The 18234-nt window shown below is 31.4% G+C and overlaps 1 protein-coding gene and 1 long non-coding RNA gene across 5 annotated transcripts; one reads left to right on the forward strand and one right to left on the reverse strand.

Annotated features, from left to right (window-relative positions):
- Positions 1 to 4686: 4686 nt before the first annotated feature.
- LOC128196574 (uncharacterized) lies at positions 4687 to 7027 on the reverse strand. The gene is made up of 3 exons (XR_008249020.1): positions 6866 to 7027; positions 6646 to 6719; positions 4687 to 4937 (listed from the first exon to the last, which is right to left on the reverse strand). It is a non-coding gene; the product is annotated as an uncharacterized LOC128196574 (long non-coding RNA).
- A 3553-nt stretch (positions 7028 to 10580) lies between these two features.
- On the forward strand, positions 10581 to 17576 carry LOC108340425 (uncharacterized). 4 transcript variants are annotated; one of them, XM_052877897.1, is made up of 13 exons: positions 10581 to 10720; positions 11301 to 11806; positions 12817 to 13019; positions 13102 to 13299; positions 13473 to 13544; positions 14049 to 14144; positions 14630 to 14709; positions 14813 to 14891; positions 15093 to 15303; positions 15389 to 15585; positions 16046 to 16139; positions 16371 to 16466; positions 16559 to 17576. In XM_052877897.1, exons 1-13 carry the CDS (start codon positions 10707 to 10709, stop codon positions 17299 to 17301), a joined length of 2589 nt encoding a protein of 862 aa, XP_052733857.1. In that variant the 5' UTR covers positions 10581 to 10706; the 3' UTR covers positions 17302 to 17576. The 4 variants fall into 4 exon arrangements, with proteins under 4 accessions (XP_052733857.1, XP_052733858.1, XP_052733859.1 ...); XM_052877898.1 differs by having other exon boundaries at positions 10604 to 10720; positions 11304 to 11806; XM_052877899.1 differs by lacking the exon at positions 10581 to 10720 and adding an exon at positions 10782 to 11104.
- Positions 17577 to 18234: the final 658 nt, after the last annotated feature.

The raw sequence follows: 18234 nt of genomic DNA on the forward strand, positions 1-18234 counted from the left end.
TAAGATAGGAAATACTCACTGTTCTTTTTTTCTAATGTTTGTACTAATTTGCTTCTTACCTTTATTTATCTATCTGATTTAATCTTGTTAGACCATTGTTTAGTCGAGTTAAAGTGTATATTTAATAAAAAGTAGAATCCTTATTAGAAATTAAGACCTCAATAATTTAGATATAAAATATAGCACAATACTAAATTTAAAAAATATTCAGAACTAGCCAAAGATTCAACAACTAGACTGTTTTACATTGATTCAATGAATTGTACTGGGTTATATGATTGATCAAAGTCATCAGTTACTTTCAGGAAAATACACTTATTTTCTCTCATGAAATTATATTAAATAATACTCGTTTAGTTATAAAACAAGCAACTATATTTCTTAAGTTTAAATAAATAGCGATTACATCCCTTATAGTTTTAGAAGTCACTCACTTTCCTTATATTTTTAATAAAATACCATATATGTTTTACATATTTATTAAAATAATACTACTTTTTTTATTTCATATATGTAAAAATAACATAGAAATATTAAAAATATATATATGTAAAATTAAACTATTTAATTATTATATAATAACAATATCTAAAAGAAAATTACTCAGTTATAAATTGTTTCATAAAATATGAAAATTTATATTTTTTTAAGGAAATATGTTCTTGATACAACATATTTGAATAGTATTAAATATATGATTAAATTTATTACCTTAGTATTGTATTTAAATTTTGTTTTAATATAAGTGTAAATATGTTGTACAAAATATAAATATTTACTCATAAGTGAAAATGAAAATTAAGAATATACCATGTATTATAAGTTGCCAACGAAAATCATATATTGATTTTTAGATTTTTTTCTCCATAATAATAAATATATAAATAAATAAGTAAATATTTGGGATGTTAGTTTCTTTTAAGTTTTCATTCTAAAACAAATTATGACTATGATGTGTAATTCTAAGTTCTTAAAATTAATTTTTTAATATAGTATCAGAATTATGGTCAAAATTTATTTTTGTAAAATTTGATGTTTATTGAATTTATTGTTTTGTACATGAGATGTATTTATTTTGACACGAGAGGTGTGAGTTGAAATTTCTATATAAATTAAAAAAAATATTAAATTATAATATATAAGTAAGTACAAACTTCATCTTATAAATTAAATTTATAGGATTAAGTTAAGTTAAAAGTTTACCTTTCTTTAAAAGAAAAGTAGTAATGATGATAAAAAGACTAAAAACAAAAGGGATGAAGATAAATTAAATATACTTGAAAAAGCTAGAGTTCTTGAAGTTTCTAGTTTTTGTCTTAAAAACCATATTTAGATGAATTGTTTTTTCACCAATGAATTAGTTTAGTATTAATTTTGTTTGCATATAGAAGGGGAAATATGATGGCATTTTTCTAGAGTAGGAAAAAGACAAAGAAAGTCAAGAAGAAAATGATGCATTTTACAGCATTAAGCCAATGGAGTTTGCATCATTCTTCCACAAAGAAGTGGTTGTTTGCACCACAATTTATATACATTTCAATCACTTGAGAAAAAGATAAAAGTGGAGAGAGCAAGTTGAGTGATGGATCTACAGGCCCTCTCTGTTTTCTTCTGTTTGATTCTGTCCATAAAATAATCTGCATTATTCCTTCCCTTTCTTCTTAAAAGGCCTTGGCCCATTGCAGCCCTATTCATATCAACCAGTGTCTCATGATTAGGGTATTGAAATTGTTAGACAAATCTTTGATCATGGTAATAATTTGAACCGGATGGAATTAATTACTTTCAAAGTTGTGATGTTGTGTTCCTCTTGTGGAGAACATTCAGATGTTTGGTCAGTCTGCAATAACATCCAATAAGAAAACCATATCTTTCATAAACTAACCTTTTAAATACATCTGTGATGAATGAAGATGAAAACACTTCATCATTTTCTACCATAATTTATGTGTAGAATTTGGACATTATAAAATATAAGATTATATAACACTTTCCCTATATTTTAATTATTCTTAATTTCTTCGTATGTTTTACTCTTACTTGCAGTTTTATGTTCAACTGTAGTTTTGTTCTCCTTCAATTATTATATGCAATTTGGGTCTTTCTTCTTTTTTTTTTAGTTTAATTAAAATTTAAAAATTTTGTAAGAAAATAGTATGATAATGTTTGTAAGAAAAATTGTTGGATATTTTGTTGATTTTGGCATGGGATGTATAGAGAGAAAAGGGTTGGGTAGAAATAGGAAATGAGAAAGTTTGTGTAAGTAGAATATGTTGAAATGGTAGAAAATGGAAGGCTAATTAATGGTGTGGGGGTGGTTCAACGAAATTTGGATGAGTGCAAAGTGCCATCCCACTTGCATATCAACATCATCGTATTAATTATGCGAAAGCAACATACATAAATCCTCTCATCTTTCTAAACAAGGAATTCTGTCCGTGTCAAATTCGAAAACTATTAACTCATTCTATCACCATATGCCTTATGCAACAAACCAATCATTCCATCATCACTCACTTGTGTTTCCCTTCAAGCAATCAACTACATGCCATCTCTTACAAGTAATATACATATCCATTGCATGATTTTCTTTTTTCTGACAGAAACAGCAAAATACGAAAACGGTAATATGGAAGAGTTGGGAAAGAAATACATCTTTACAATATATATTCCTTCTTATAACAATACTTATTATAATATCAAAATCATTTAAAACACATCCTAATAAAATTTGTTATAAATTAAATCTATTATGTCTATACTATTAAGTTACTATTGTATCTATTTTGAAATATATATATATATATATATATATATATATATATATATATATATATATATATATATCAACATAAAGTGATTTGTTGAAGTTATTAAATCGACAAAATAATTTTATAAAATCGAATTAGATTTAAAATTTTCACATCACTCATCGATTAAAAAAATTAGTTATCTAATTGTACTTTTAAAATAAGATTAGATCTTCTAAATATGTGAGTTGAATACTCATTCATGATTTTAAAACTTTACTTGTGTATAATATGACCTATTTTTAGGATTTTCTTAAAACTTTATTAACCTCTGTTTCTTTAACATTTCTTTTCTATGTTTTGATGAATTTATTAAGAAAATATGAATTGTAAAACTTTCAAGCCCTATTAAGCTAAACGAGACATTTATGGTTAATTTGCACGAGAATATAATTGAAGCATATACGCAGTTTTTCTTAAAAGGTACCATTTTCTGTAGTGTTGCACGGATCAATCATGTGCCGACTTAAGCAAGAATCGAAGTTCCAAGGCTTAAGAAATTCAGAGTGATTCAGATATCAAAATGTAGCTCATTTCTTTCGCACACCTTTTTCTTATTTATTTATTTGCAAGTAACGAAGGTGCTCGGTAGCAGGGTCTCTTTATTGATCATTAAACTTAATTAGTAAAAGTTATTACTAAATCAATCACACTATATAAGCTCTAAAATGGGTCCACACAGCAATGAAATGTTAATGTAAACAGCTGCTTAAATTAGTTTCTAATTTAGTCATTAATTGATTCCATAAACTTCTCAGTTGATTGTAATGAAACGTTCTGACATGTATGTTGGGTAATTCCTTATTGAGTTCACGAAAGGTATGTTCTTGTAAGTTAGGTCGGAGTCGAGTATGCCATCAGTTTTCTAGTTTATATGAAGAAACCAAAGTCTGAGCCTAATTTCATCGTTTTCCTTGAAATTCATTTACGAACAAAAAAAAGGTTGTTTTCCACAAAGTATTCCTTTTTCTTGCTATGAGTTGTAGTGTTACCAATAAAGCAATCACAATGGACATTATTTCATGCGTTAGTAAGAAATAGGCATCCCAAAAGTCCTAAAGTAAAACATCATCCAATCTTTTCTCCACATGTCAAGATGCTCCTACCATGCCTGAACTCAATTAGGTTTATTAGGTTTTTTAAAATTTATGGTTATTTGTAGATATTCAATGATATTTAGAAAAATATTTTATAATTTTTTTAAATAAAATTTAAATAAAATATAAAATATAATATAATATAAATTTTGATTTTAATTAAATTTAACCAAATAAAATATAAATTAAATTTAGTTTAATAAAATATAAATTAAATTTTTAATTTTAACAAGTATGATTACAAGTAGTATGATACTTACATCTAACATGTTTATAAAAGAATATTAAAATACTTTATACTGGGTAAAAAATTTCTGAAGATATTAATTATCTGTCATGATTTTTTATCTACGAATACTTACGTATACATATATTTTTATTATGTCTAATTAGACCTATGCTTGGTTGTGCATCCAATATACTCATTAACTATGTCTTTACGTCAAAATTAGAAAATTTCACATTCCCAAGGATATTATTGAATAATAATATAAGGGATACAACTTTTATTTTAGAAACTGATTTTGTGATATTCATGTAAATTTATTTTATTTACTATGACGCTACATTCATTCAAATTTTATTAAATTGTTGTATCATGTATTATTAAATTTATACTAAACTATCAATAAATATTTAATTGTATAGTTAATATATTCATTTATTAATTGATATTGACAGAGACTATTATGAAATCATAATATATAGATAAATTTATTAGATAAGTTGTGACATCCCAAAATATATAACAATGTATATATGTAGCATGTATCGATTATAATAATAGAAAGCAGTTAAAAGTACACCATAGATAGGATTAAGGAGTACAGTTATCCAAGTCTGGCTGAGAAGTTTTAAAACTTAAGTACAAGTTCATAATTCTCCAAAATACAGATTATGATAACATGAAGGCTAGAAGTCTTTCAAAATAAAGAACTGTTTAAAAATAAGAGCTAGTAGAAATCCTAAGTACTAGGGACTGGGTCTTCCTCAACTTCCAAAGCTTGCTCCAAAGGTACATCATCACCTACTGCTCACATCCAAAGGATTGGATGATCATCGCAAGGGGAAAGCAAACACATGCAACACATACAAATGCAAGGGTGAGCTAGGTCTCAAACAATCATACAATTCATTTTCAATCAATCTAGCATTTCCCAGAATATCCATACCCACATAAGCACCTTAGTCACCATAAACATAAGCATTTATTTCATAAAACTCATCAAGACAAGCATCCTATCATGTTAAGACTCTAGACACGTCCGGACATAGAATGTATGTAGAGCTGGGGCGGGTTGTGCACTTGTGATGGCCTCTACTGCTTTGCAAAGCCATTGCCGAGGGGTTCTACCCGACCATACACAAGGCTAGTCCGTTACCGCGGAATAGACCTCCAGTGATAGCGTCTACCCTAGGACCTCCCACTACTCCCACCACACGCGTCAATCCTCTCTAAGTGAGAATGAAAGACCGTTGGAGTGTTAGGGATAACCCCCCATATGGAAGCCTCTTACATTCATTCAATACACTAACTGATCCCACCGAGAGATCTAAATTTCCGATTCAATCCGACCATTTTAAATCTCATGATATTCCTTTTGGATCAACAATGTACATCATAAACCACTTATAACCATACACTTTCAACCAATTTGGATCACATGAAAATGCATTCATAAATTGTAACTGAAATATTTAAATAACATAGCTTACTGGAATGAGGGGAAACATAACAGAAAACATCACCACTTAAATGGACGAACACTATTTGGACGAACGCCAAAATCCCTTGGGCGGACGCTATTTGGACGAACGTCATAAACCATTGGACGGACACTGTTTGAACGAGCGCTCAACGATCAAACCTCATGAAGACCGAACGTTCACGATCACTAACAAATATCAAGACCGAACACTACTAAACCAGCAAATGAACGAACGCTACCAACACCTGAGCGATCGTTACTAAACCATAATTTGAGTGATTGTTATTTAAACCAATGACCGAACGCTATTAATATCATCCCCTAAAACCGAACGTTCTCCAGACAAGGACGAACGCTAAATGCCTAAGCCAAAGCATGATTATGACCGAACGCTACTACCAAGAACGAACGTTAACCAACCCAACATTTGACCGAGCGCCACTCAGCACATGGCATGACCAATCGTCCAAATCCGACATGAACGAACGGTCAGTTTTCGCATTCTGCAGAATGGTAGCAGAACCTCCCTTGACCATTTCTAACCACTTTTCTCAACTTCTTAGACTCTTAATTCTCGTTTTAGACTTAATTAAACTTATCAAAATGATTCTAAGCATTTCTACTACCATTTTTAAGTGATTAAAGTTCACTTTCAGCTCCAAAACACTAACTTCAACAACTTAGGGACCCAAATTTGATTCTACTACTTGGAACATGTTTTCGACCACTTTTATGTTTCTAACAAGTCACAATGGACTTGTCTAGGCTGCCCAAACAGTCCAGGAACACTGCAGCCCTCATTTACTCAAAATCCCTACCTCACTTCCTCTAAAATAGCCCAAATTGATCATAAAGACACTTGATTTCCTTTCTAACAGCACTACCACCGAATTTTCATGTCAACACAGATCCAACATACACAATTCCATCACTCCAAATCATTCCAAACAGTTTATAGTCATCCATCACCAAATTCACATAATACACACTTCCATACAGTAAAGCAAGAGTAGAACTAGCTCCCCCTACCTTAAAGTTGAGCAGTCTAGCTCACAACACAACTTTCAACAGTATCCTACTTCGGGAAGAACTTAAGCAATGCCCTACAACCATCACATTGGTGATGAGAACAACCCTTAGAGCTCAAACTTGACAGGAATCGAAAAGAGGACAGTTCTAATTGCACAAAAGCAGTAGAACCATAAGCCCTAAATTTCGAAAATAGCGGAGAAAAGAGGAAGCCACTTACCGGTTGAAGAACGTAAAATCAATCGGATGGTTTTGAAGCTTTCTACGAGACAGTCGCTAGGGTACCACCTAACAGAACATGCAATGGCTAAATCAATGTGGAGGCTAGAGAGAAGGCAGAAACGAATTTGGAAAAAGGGGGTTTTAGAGAGAGAAAGGAGAATTGGCAAATGAACTTCAGCCTTTTCTTTTTAGGAGAGCCCCCTTACCAAGGTCATGAGCCCAAATTGCTAAAGGTCTAGCTGCCACAATTAAGGCCCAATAACCCTGGGTTCAAATTTTTAGGTCCTTACATAAGTTATTTTATGTGTATGTTGAGAATTTAAATAAGTTTAAGTAAGTTTAAGTTTCACAATATAAGAAAATTAAGTAAATTCATTATCTACAAATTTCAAATTGGAAATGATGTCAATTTTTAAGTTTCACAATTTCAAATTCATATATCATTTTGATGTTATATCTCTCAAATCTCAAATGAAATCTTTCAATAGACATATAAATGATATCAAAATCGATGATTTATATTAATGACTAATTTTGACAAGCTATAATATAAATAAAAAATCTTAAATATGAAGATTTCTTAAATCAAAAGTTTTTCTGCCAAAAATTTCAGTAATTTATTATCATAAGATTTTGGATTAGAAGTAAAGTCAATCCTATATTAATTGAATTTATATCTCATTTCAGTGTTATATTTCTTCATTTAAATTTTCTTGATATGTCGATTATAAAATCATAATATAGTCCAGTTTATCATATAATTATTTTAAGCGTATAAGTGAGAAAATGGAATATTAATGAAAGTAAATTTGATTGGAAAGTCGCACTAACCACGTTTTGTACTTGAGCTTAATTTAAGCAGAAGAACATTGGACTGTGTTTTCACTTTTCCTTCGTATTGGAAGGTACAAGAGTGGGCTTTACTTTAGATGGACATAGACAATCTTAAATTAAATTAACTGGAATCAAACGTAATGCCTAGTAACTTTTGTTTACGTTCACATTAGTTTTTCTCACATCACTTGACTTTCCTTCTCACAAATCAAACCACTAACCACTAACTTATATTTAAGTTTGAAGAAAATTCTCCTGTTTTTTCCTGAAATCTCTTTAACATTATATCTGGGTGGATCACTAAACAAATAATTGATTGAAGAAATATTCATCATCACAAAAAGGACATATCCTATTCAATGAAAAAATATATATAACAATGTATCCATAAATCTTTCTCATTTATTTGTTATCAAATTTATCTACTTTTAAAAAATTTAAGTGTAGCAAAAATTTTAATATTAAGAAAATATCACTATTTATTTCACTATCATATTTATTGTTTTTCTAAATTTGTCATTTCAATGCTAAATAATTAAGACCATACTTTTCTTCTTTTCTTCAATTGGTCTGTTATGCTTTCTATAGAGTTCAACTCTGTTATTTCTTCTTATCCCTTTTGTGTTATCTTCTATATAATGACAAAATTATATTGAGTTTTAAAATATATAATGAAACAAAACTTATCTTTATCACAAATTGTAAAACCCAAAAGAGATTGGGAGGAAGTTGAAGGAGAACAATCCGCGATGAGAATGTATGATTTGATACCATGAGGAATATACACATTGATAAGTCATCTAGTTTTAAAAGAAATAAATATAATAACGTTATTTTAATTAAAAAACGGATGAATTTGACAAAAATGAACAGAGAATATTATAATTTACAGTGTAATATAAAAATATAATTTATTCATTTGATAAAAAAAAATTATCACATTGTTAAGCATATTTAAAAACACATGTCTAATTTTTAGCTTAAAATTATAATCTAAAACTAAAGTTAGAAATTAATAGCATTATTGTAACATGTCGGATACTTCTTTTAATTTATAAGATTGAGTGAAATAAAAAATTAAATTAGATGTTTAAAGTCAAATTTAATTTACATGTAATACATGAAATGAAATTCAAAATTACAAAATAAAGATAACATGCTTATATTGTACTCTTGTCATTGTGCCTATTACATATTTATATGGTTCTTACATAATTTTTATATATATATATAAAAAAGTTATTATTAATCTTATTATACACAATTTTGTGATTAGATAATTATATATACATTGTTACTTATATTTGTGATCAGAAACATTACAAAAATGACATATTACCGAAGAATTACATACTGATAGAAAACATATTTGCATGCCTGTTATTGTTTTAAGATAAAAATAATAAAATTATTATGATTATAATTATAACAATAAAAATAAGTATAATTTTCTCGTATATTCTTTAACCAAAATAATCTTATCTAAAACTTTTGGCATATTTGTTTCAAGTGTTCTCACAAAAATTATACATATTTTTAGCAGAAAAACAACTTCTGAAATTTTTTACCTGTTAGTTATAGTTTTCGCATAAAAAGATAGTTTTTTTATAATTAAAATAGTCACTTCTAGAATTGTAGGTTTGTTAAGTTTTCAAAACAAAATAATCACTTCTAAAATATGTGGTATGTTTGTTACAGTTTTCTCATTTCAAAAGATCCTAAATGGAGTTTTGTATACTCCACTTTCACAATAAAAAAACATTATATAATTAAAGGTGTATGTGGAAATTCTTAGAGACATACCTGCTAATATTTTAAAAACAGAAAAAGACAAACTGAAATTCTTCTCTCAAAGCTTTGGATAAATTAATGATTTTTTAGACTAATAAAAAATTAATGCCGTTTTCACGCATATTTATGCGAAGTTGGTGTATTCGTGTGTACTGTAAAAAGATTAAAGTAGAAGCAGAGGTCATTTCTGCAAGAAAAAAAAAACCTTGAAGACTTGGTAGGTGACTGCAGAAAAAGAATTACTCTTTATAATAAAAGTAAGAAATGTAAAACAATATTATAAAAGAGTAAAATATTTAGAAGAAAGTTGTTATGTGCCTGAAAGCAAGACAGGCGATTGGACCATCTGAAGTGTAATCTTAATGTGCAAATGCACAAACATGAACTTCAGCTTAGACATTTTTTCACTAATAATATGAATTGTAAAATTTTATAAATGGAGATACCCTTACATTCTCTAACAAAAAACTTTCCCAATTTGAATATTACTGTTTTTGTAAATTGTTTGTTACATTAATTGTAAGTCCTTAGATATAAAACAGATTTAAACTTAAACATTGTTTTTTAATAAAATATCATAGCTATGAATTAAAATTTATAAAAACAAGATATGTTCGTTTTTCAGATCTATTGTGTTATCCGTTTGTTTATTTCAGTTTTGTAAACTTAAGTTAAAGTTAAATTTTATCTTTTTCCTACATTAATTATCTTAGTCCTAAATATCCTTAATTAATTTAGTTATTATTGGTTTTGCTCTTCTGGGTCATTATAAGTGTTAAATTGCATTAAAAGTTGTCGAAGACATGGTGAGCAACATTTGATGAGATGTATTTGATGGGCATGTGACGATGAATAATAGAGGGCGGATGGTTGGTGTGAGTGATTAGCATGGTCATGGCTGATTGAAGGGGAAAGCTAATAGGTTATCTCAAAGGTCATATACTAACTCATAGCTTGGTTTCTGGACCTACTTTTTCTGCATCCTTGGTCACGGGACACAACATACGCAAATTAAAAAAACCAAAAATGTTCACTAATACTAAAATACCAATATTCTAATACCAACGCTAATGCTAACACTATAAAAAGCATACATACATACACACACTTCAAGTCGTGACTTGTAAACCAACTCCACCTCCAAACCTTTTAACACATAACATTGTTCCATACTTTCACTCCCATTGTTCATCCGTGACATTTGCATTGTTGAGATGTGTTTTGTGGGGTGCGTTACCTTTCTCTCTCTCTCTCTTTGTCCCTATAGTTAAGACATGTTTTCTAGTACTATCATAGCTCATTCATTGTCTAACCTTTCTCTCTCTTCACTCTCCCCTTCTTGAATTCCGGGTGGTGTTGTGTACCACCTTGTGAATTTAGATTGCTTTCTCTGTTTCCAAATCCAAACCTTGCCTTTCACGAGATGAGTTTCAGTGTCACTTTGTTGGCTGCACCTACTGTACTCTAACCTGTTTTGTTTTTTAGTGGCTAGACACACACATATATATGCAGTCTTCTTCACATATCTATGCTGTCTAAACTATATCTTCCCTTCTTTCTCCTCCTCTCTCTCCCTCTGTTTATGTTCAACACTCTATTCATTAAATCTTAAGTATATCACTACCTTTTCCTTTGTATTTCTTATTCAACTTATTAACTTCTGGATTGTGTTCTGACTTCCTGGTGTAAATGTTTATTAGACTGTTAATTATTATCTGTTGTTGAATTGAGCTGGTCTGCTGGCAATGTTTAATGCTTTTTGGTTTTACTGTTGTTTGATTTTTGTTGGCTTACTCTGAATTTCCCAGTAGGATGAAGTGTTTCTTGTTTCTGTTTGCGGCCCTTACTTTGTGTGGTGGCTATACTGTGTCTAAGGAATGTACAAACATTCCGACTCAATCTCATTCATTCAGATACGAGTTACTGACATCGAAGAATGTAACATGGCGGGAGGAGGTGATGTCCCACTACCATTTAACTCCAACCGACGAAACTGCCTGGGCTGATTTGCTTCCGAGGAAATTCTTGACAGAACAGAACCAACATGATTGGGGGATGATGTACAAGAAAATTAAGAACATGGGTGTGTCGAAGTCCCCAGAAGGATTTCTGAAAGAAGTGGCTCTTGAGGATGTGAAGTTGGATAAGGATTCAATCCATGGTAGAGCACAGCAGACAAACTTGGAATATCTGTTGATGTTAGATGTTGACAGATTGATCTGGAGCTTTAGAAGGACAGCTGGTCTATCCACTCCTGGTACTCCTTATGGAGGATGGGAAGGTCCTGAAGTTGAACTTCGCGGTCATTTTGTTGGTTAGTTTATTCCATTAATGCTCTTAACTCTTCCTATTTTCTTATCTTTTCCTTTTCTCATGTCTACCTTGTGTTCAATTTTGTGGGAAAATTTTCAATATGTTACACTCAATTCTCATAGACCCTTGCAGGGTTTCGATTTTCCTACACCTAACACTTAAAAAAAATAACATTTTTATTTTTTTAGTCTATTGATTCATCTTAAATAGTTATATATTTTAAAATAAAATGTTATTTTATAGGTGTTGAGTAAAAAGTTGGTGTTTGTGTATTATCACTCTTGTTTATACTCGCCTCCCACATGCTAATAATTAATTCCTACAAGGGGTGGATCCGGATTCCTCAACCATTAGATGAAAGATCTGACGACTGATATTTTGTGTTGGCAACTAAGACTTAAACAACACATTTAAAATTCGAGTCATTTAGTCTTTGTCAACAGTTACAATGCATTTACAGCATAAATGCGGGAAAAATCAACTGTACGGAATCCAATTGCCAAGGAGGAAAGGCCTTAAATGAAATCAAAACTTAATAACTTCTTAGTTGATTGATTACTTTCAAAGATTAAAAGGAAATAACGGTTGAAGGCTCTTTTTCTGACAATGTTTTTCCACCTTTTGGCTCAGAGCTTGAGAAGATTAAACTTTTTGTTGAATAAAAATTGGAGTGGAATTTAGACAATACTTCATAGGCACTGTTTTGCTATCCACAAACAGCAACAAATCTTTTCTGAGTTTTGTAAAGGTTGTCTTTCGATATCTAATGCTTATTCTAAAGGTTGGATTTCAATTACTGACTGTATTTGTTTACTAGGATTGAGGTTTGTTACTGACTTCTGAATACTGTCACAAACTGATATGTAAAGAAACACAAATGCATGTTTCTTTTTCTCTAGACTTTGGTGGACTTGTAACTTACCGAGCACACTACCCCTGCCTACAACTTTGAGCCTCTGCAATTCACTTTTCAAAGTTAATTTATGATTGTTTGTTTTTGACACTGTGAAGGGCATTACTTGAGTGCATCGGCTCTGATGTGGGCCAGCACACAGGATGATAGGCTGAAGCAGAAAATGTCATCTGTTGTTGCTGGCCTGTCTGCTTGTCAGGAGAAAATAGGGACTGGGTATTTATCTGCATTTCCATCTGAGTTGTTTGATCGATTTGAATCTGTTCAACCTGTTTGGGCTCCCTATTATACCATTCACAAGGTACAATCAAAAGTGGATTTTATTATGAAAGTGCTTTGTTTTGACCTTATGTTGTGGTATTTCAACTGTTCATCTTCGACAGATTTTGGCTGGCCTCTTGGATCAACACACATTTGCTAGAAACCCTCAAGCTCTAAAAATGGTGACATGGATGGTTGACTACTTTTACAAACGGGTACAGAATGTAATAACTAAGTCCACTATCAATAGGCACTATCAATCGCTGAACGAGGAAACAGGAGGAATGAATGATGTGCTTTACAGATTATACAGCATAACAGTAAGTTAACTGGTTTGCATAATTTCTTTAACTCTGTTGTTGATTCGTTTGTATGATGTTCTTGACCTGTATATTTGTAATACTTAAGCATAAGCGTTAACAAAATTGAATTATAGCACAAGGTACCTGTAAATTTCAATTTGGAAGTAAATGTGTCTTGCTTTTCTATGCAGGGAGATTCTAAACATCTATTGTTGGCTCACCTTTTCGACAAGCCGTGCTTTTTAGGGTTGCTTGCAGTGCAGGTAACGCTAAAAGTTTTCTTTTTGACAGAATTTCAATTTGTTTTTAAATCAGTTGTATTGAAATTTCAAAGTAATGTTGACTTTTAAATGAGTACCTATATTTGTATTAGTTTCCATATGAAATTTAAGGGTTGCCTTTTTCCAATTTTAATATTTTTGTGGGAAAACCTTAGTGAAATTGTATTTTTGCTGACTTGTGCTTGGAATTAAAATACTAAAAACTGCTTCGCATCTTGTGGGAGGCTGAGTCACCCTTTGTATTTCAAGTTTAATTTGTAGGAGAACAGATCTTGTGAAGGAGAAAATACAGAGTCAATTTTCCATTTTTATGCATAGAAGAATTTTATTCTGCTAGAATGTTATTTATAATGTTGTGCTACCTTTGAATGAAACAATGAGATATTTGAATGTTGAACTTAGGACTTTTTTATTCTAGTACATAAATCGTGTTTAACTTTGCGTCATGCCCAAGAGTTAATTTTGAAGCTCTTGTTTCCGATGTAGGCTAATGACATAGCTGATTTTCATGCTAATACACACATCCCAGTTGTTGTTGGATCTCAAATGCGGTATGAAATCACAGGCGATCCACTTTATAAGGTGATTTGCTTCACTCACATTGTAGATTACAGTTGTATATTCATCAAGTTTAAATGGAATAGTATTTATTAGCTATTTATTTCTGTAATATCATTCATTCTGTTTTTTAATTTTTATATGCAATTTATACTCTTGTTATACGTTTTCAACAATCTAGCATAAGTTGTAAATTTCTTGCCAAATTAACCTATTCACTTGCTAATATAACATGATGATAAGAGTCATTGAGACAACTCCATGAGCATTCGGTCTGTCCTTTTAGTTTTTACTTTTGGTCTTCATTTTGAAAATTTTCATATATTGCTGTGCTGCATTCCATTGTATGTGTGCAGCATATCTGTCAAACTAGAGCAGTTTTTTGTTTGGTCCCCTTTGTTGGGGTAATGTTTTGTTCAGTTAAACTGGAAGCAAAATTTAAGCCCGTTATTACTTAATATTCGGCATGTCTTTCAACTTTGTGAAATTTGTTCGTTTATTGGTCATAGGAAATTGGGACATTCTTTATGGACCTCGTAAACTCTTCTCACAGCTATGCAACTGGAGGGACATCAGTCAGCGAGTTTTGGTATAAGGATTTTGCATTTTTAGTTTTAGTTTTTGGTATCAAGTGGAACTGTCACGTTCTTAATTAGCAAATTACAAACTCTTTTACTTCAACTTTTACACAGGAGTAACCCAAAGAGAATAGCAGACAACTTAAGAACGACAGAGAATGAAGAGTCATGCACGACTTATAACATGTTGAAGGTGCAAACCAATCATTCATAATTTTATTTATCAGCTCGTCACGTAATACCTGGGAGGTTAAAAACGAGTATATGAAAGTTTTTTCATAGTCATTTTAACTGTAAGAAGAGAGAAAACTGATTAGATGTTCTTGATTCATGTCTTTATGTGTGTTTGTGAGTGTTTCCATTTTCTCGGCTCTCAAAAATACAATGATTTCAGGTTTCACGCCACCTCTTTAAATGGACCAAAGAAGTGTCTTATGCAGACTATTACGAGCGTGCCTTAACAAATGGAGTGCTCAGCATTCAAAGAGGAACAGATCCTGGAGTGATGATTTACATGCTTCCACTTGGTATTGGAGTTTCCAAGGCTAAAACTGGACACAGTTGGGGAACACCGTTTGACTCTTTCTGGTGCTGCTACGGAACTGGTATACGATTGTTTTGTTTATATACTTCCCAAAATGCATCATACTGCACCACAATCTTATTTCAATTGCCTTTTCTGTTTATTAGGAATTGAATCATTCTCAAAGCTGGGGGATTCTATCTATTTTGAAGAGGAAGGGAAAGGCCCTTCACTTTACATCATTCAGTACATATCAAGCTCATTTAATTGGAAATCTGGCAAAATCTTCCTCAATCAGACAGCTCTTCCAGCTTCTTCATGGGATCCTTACCTACGAGTCACATTTGCGTTATCTCCTGTTGAGGTAAATGTGACATTGTTTTATAGGATGTGGCATCTCATTTAGCTAAATATTCATCTTTGATATCTTTTAGAGGACAACAGGTTCATTATAACTGGTCCAGTCTAGTGTCTTTGTGCCAAAAAGCTGTCTTGAATCTGCTTCAGGTAGTAAAAAGGGTAAAAATGTTTCTTCATCATGTGAAGGTAGGGGCCTCCGAACAGAACTGGGTGGAGAAGGCCTGTTTGAATGTCTAAATTACCTTATGAATACTTTCAGTTAGACTTATTTTAAATTTTTAATTGCTAAACGAATAAGCTAAAGTATGATGGAAGGGTACAATATTTGTAATGAAATGTAATAAATTTGTGGGACTTACAATGCAAATTTTAAAACCATATTTGAGAACAAACTAACAAGATTTGGAATGAAAGATCCTCTGCATTTTTCTTCTACAAGTTTTCAGATCTTTTTACTTCTGCAGAGTGCTTCGTCTACACTGCACTTTCGACTACCAAGTTGGACTAGTCCAGATGGTGCCAAGGGGGTATTAAATGGTGAATCTTTGTCGCTGCCAACTCCAGGTGTGAATGTGTCTAACTTCCTTTTCATTATCCAAACTCAGATATTCCTCCGTTTGTCTTATTTCCACATTGGTGGCTAGAACGATTAGCCACAAAATAATAAATAGGAAAATTATTCATGGGCACATATTTTGCAGCAAATAATAATATTTGTGTACTTCTTTAACAGAAAAAATGAACACTTGAAACATTAAAGTCATGTTTCTCATGTTTTATTTTGTGCACCTCCAGGATCTTTTTTGTCAATCACAAGACAATGGAGTGCTAGTGACAAGCTCACTCTTCAGCTGCCCCTTACAGTAAGAACAGAGGCCATAAAAGGTAACTTGATGAGATAATCCATGAGTGTTGAATACTAGAATTTCTAATAAAAATTGGTAAAATTACTGATAGTGTTTCTGAACCAAACCTAGATGACAGGCCACAATATGCTTCTGTTAAAGCTATTCTTTATGGCCCTTATCTTCTTGCCGGTCATATAAGTGGTGGTGATTGGGACGACCTTAAAATTGAAGCTAACGATGCAGACTGGATCCTTCCTATTCCTGCCAGTTACAATAGCCAACTAGTTTCTTTTTTTCAAGATTTTGAAAAATCGACTTTTGTGTTGGCAAATTCAAACCAATCATTTGCAATGCAGAAGTTGCCTGAATCCGGCACTGATTTGGCTCTTAAAGCAACCTTTAGACTTGTCCTGAAAGAGTCATCCTCAAAGTTTTCAACATTAGCAGATGCTAATGATAGATCAGTGATGTTAGAACCATTTGATCTTCCTGGAATGAACGTGGTTCACCAAGGAGCAGATAAACCTCTTCTGATTGAAGATTCTTCCAAGGGCAAGCCATCTTCTGTTTTTGTTGTGGTACCAGGATTGGATGGAAGAAATGAAACCATATCTTTGGAATCAGAGAATGATAAGGGCTGCTACGTGTATAGTGGTTTGAGCTCTAGTGCAGGAGTCAAGCTCAGTTGCAAATCTGATTCTGATTCTGATTCTTCATTTAACCAAGCAACAAGCTTTGTTGCTAGGGAAGGATTGAGCCAATACCATGCTATCAGTTTTGTGGCTAAAGGGGTTAGCAGGAATTTTCTTTTGCAGCCATTACTCTCCTTCAGAGATGAGCCTTATACAGTATATTTCAACATTCAAGATTGATACAATTTTTTCCCCTTGGAAGTAAACAGTATAATGTGCTTCATCTATAAAAAATCAAGCTTCATCTATAAAAGATCAAGCAATCAATAAGCAAATGTGCAAATGTAGAAAGAATAGTTGATAGATATATCTTCCTGTGACTTGACCTTTCTGTGTATTCATTTATATAAATGAAAAGAGCCGAGGGGTAAGAGAAGTGATGATATATCTCACTACTCAGTGTAGCTGTTTTTGTTACTTCAGTGTATCAAAATTTAGTTGGCGTGTTCTATCAATTTGATGTGTGAATTATCTATATTAAACTTATTTATTTATCAGCAGAGAATTAACTTATGAGTTAATCAACACATGCTTAATAATGCTATATCATTGATAATGTGATTTGATAGAAACAGTCCAGAGAGTTCAAAGATTTTTTGAGATGGTTGCTAGAATATTAAAAATAATATTTATAATATCTTAAAATGAGATGATGATACTGGCATGATCATAATTTAGCTAATGATATGTTTTTAAGTTTATTCTTCTCACTTATCTATGTAAAGAGAGAAAAATATCAATATTACCTTTTTAGTCTTTTGATTAGAAATTTTATATATTATAGAATAATTTAACTCTTCTTTCTTATCATGATTGCCTTCAAGGGTTGAAGTAGATGAGAAATTGAGACTTCAAAATAGAAAGCAAATTGATTGATGATTTTCTTTTGATACATTATGTAGGCTTTATTATAAGATAGAGATTTTCTTTAAGTCACTAAAGCTACCGTTACATATGGTTTTCTATTAAAAGTCATTATTTTAAAATAAATATCTATTTTGTGTTTATATATAGATTAAGGGTATTTTAATAATTTTCATTCTAAAAAAAAAAAAAAAAGAAACCCCCTAAATTCTTACTCACCTCTCTCATTCCTCTCAACCCTTCTTCTTT

This window comes from Vigna angularis, chromosome 5, assembly GCF_016808095.1.
Source record: "Vigna angularis cultivar LongXiaoDou No.4 chromosome 5, ASM1680809v1, whole genome shotgun sequence".
Classification (NCBI taxonomy): Eukaryota; Viridiplantae; Streptophyta; class Magnoliopsida; order Fabales; family Fabaceae; genus Vigna; species Vigna angularis.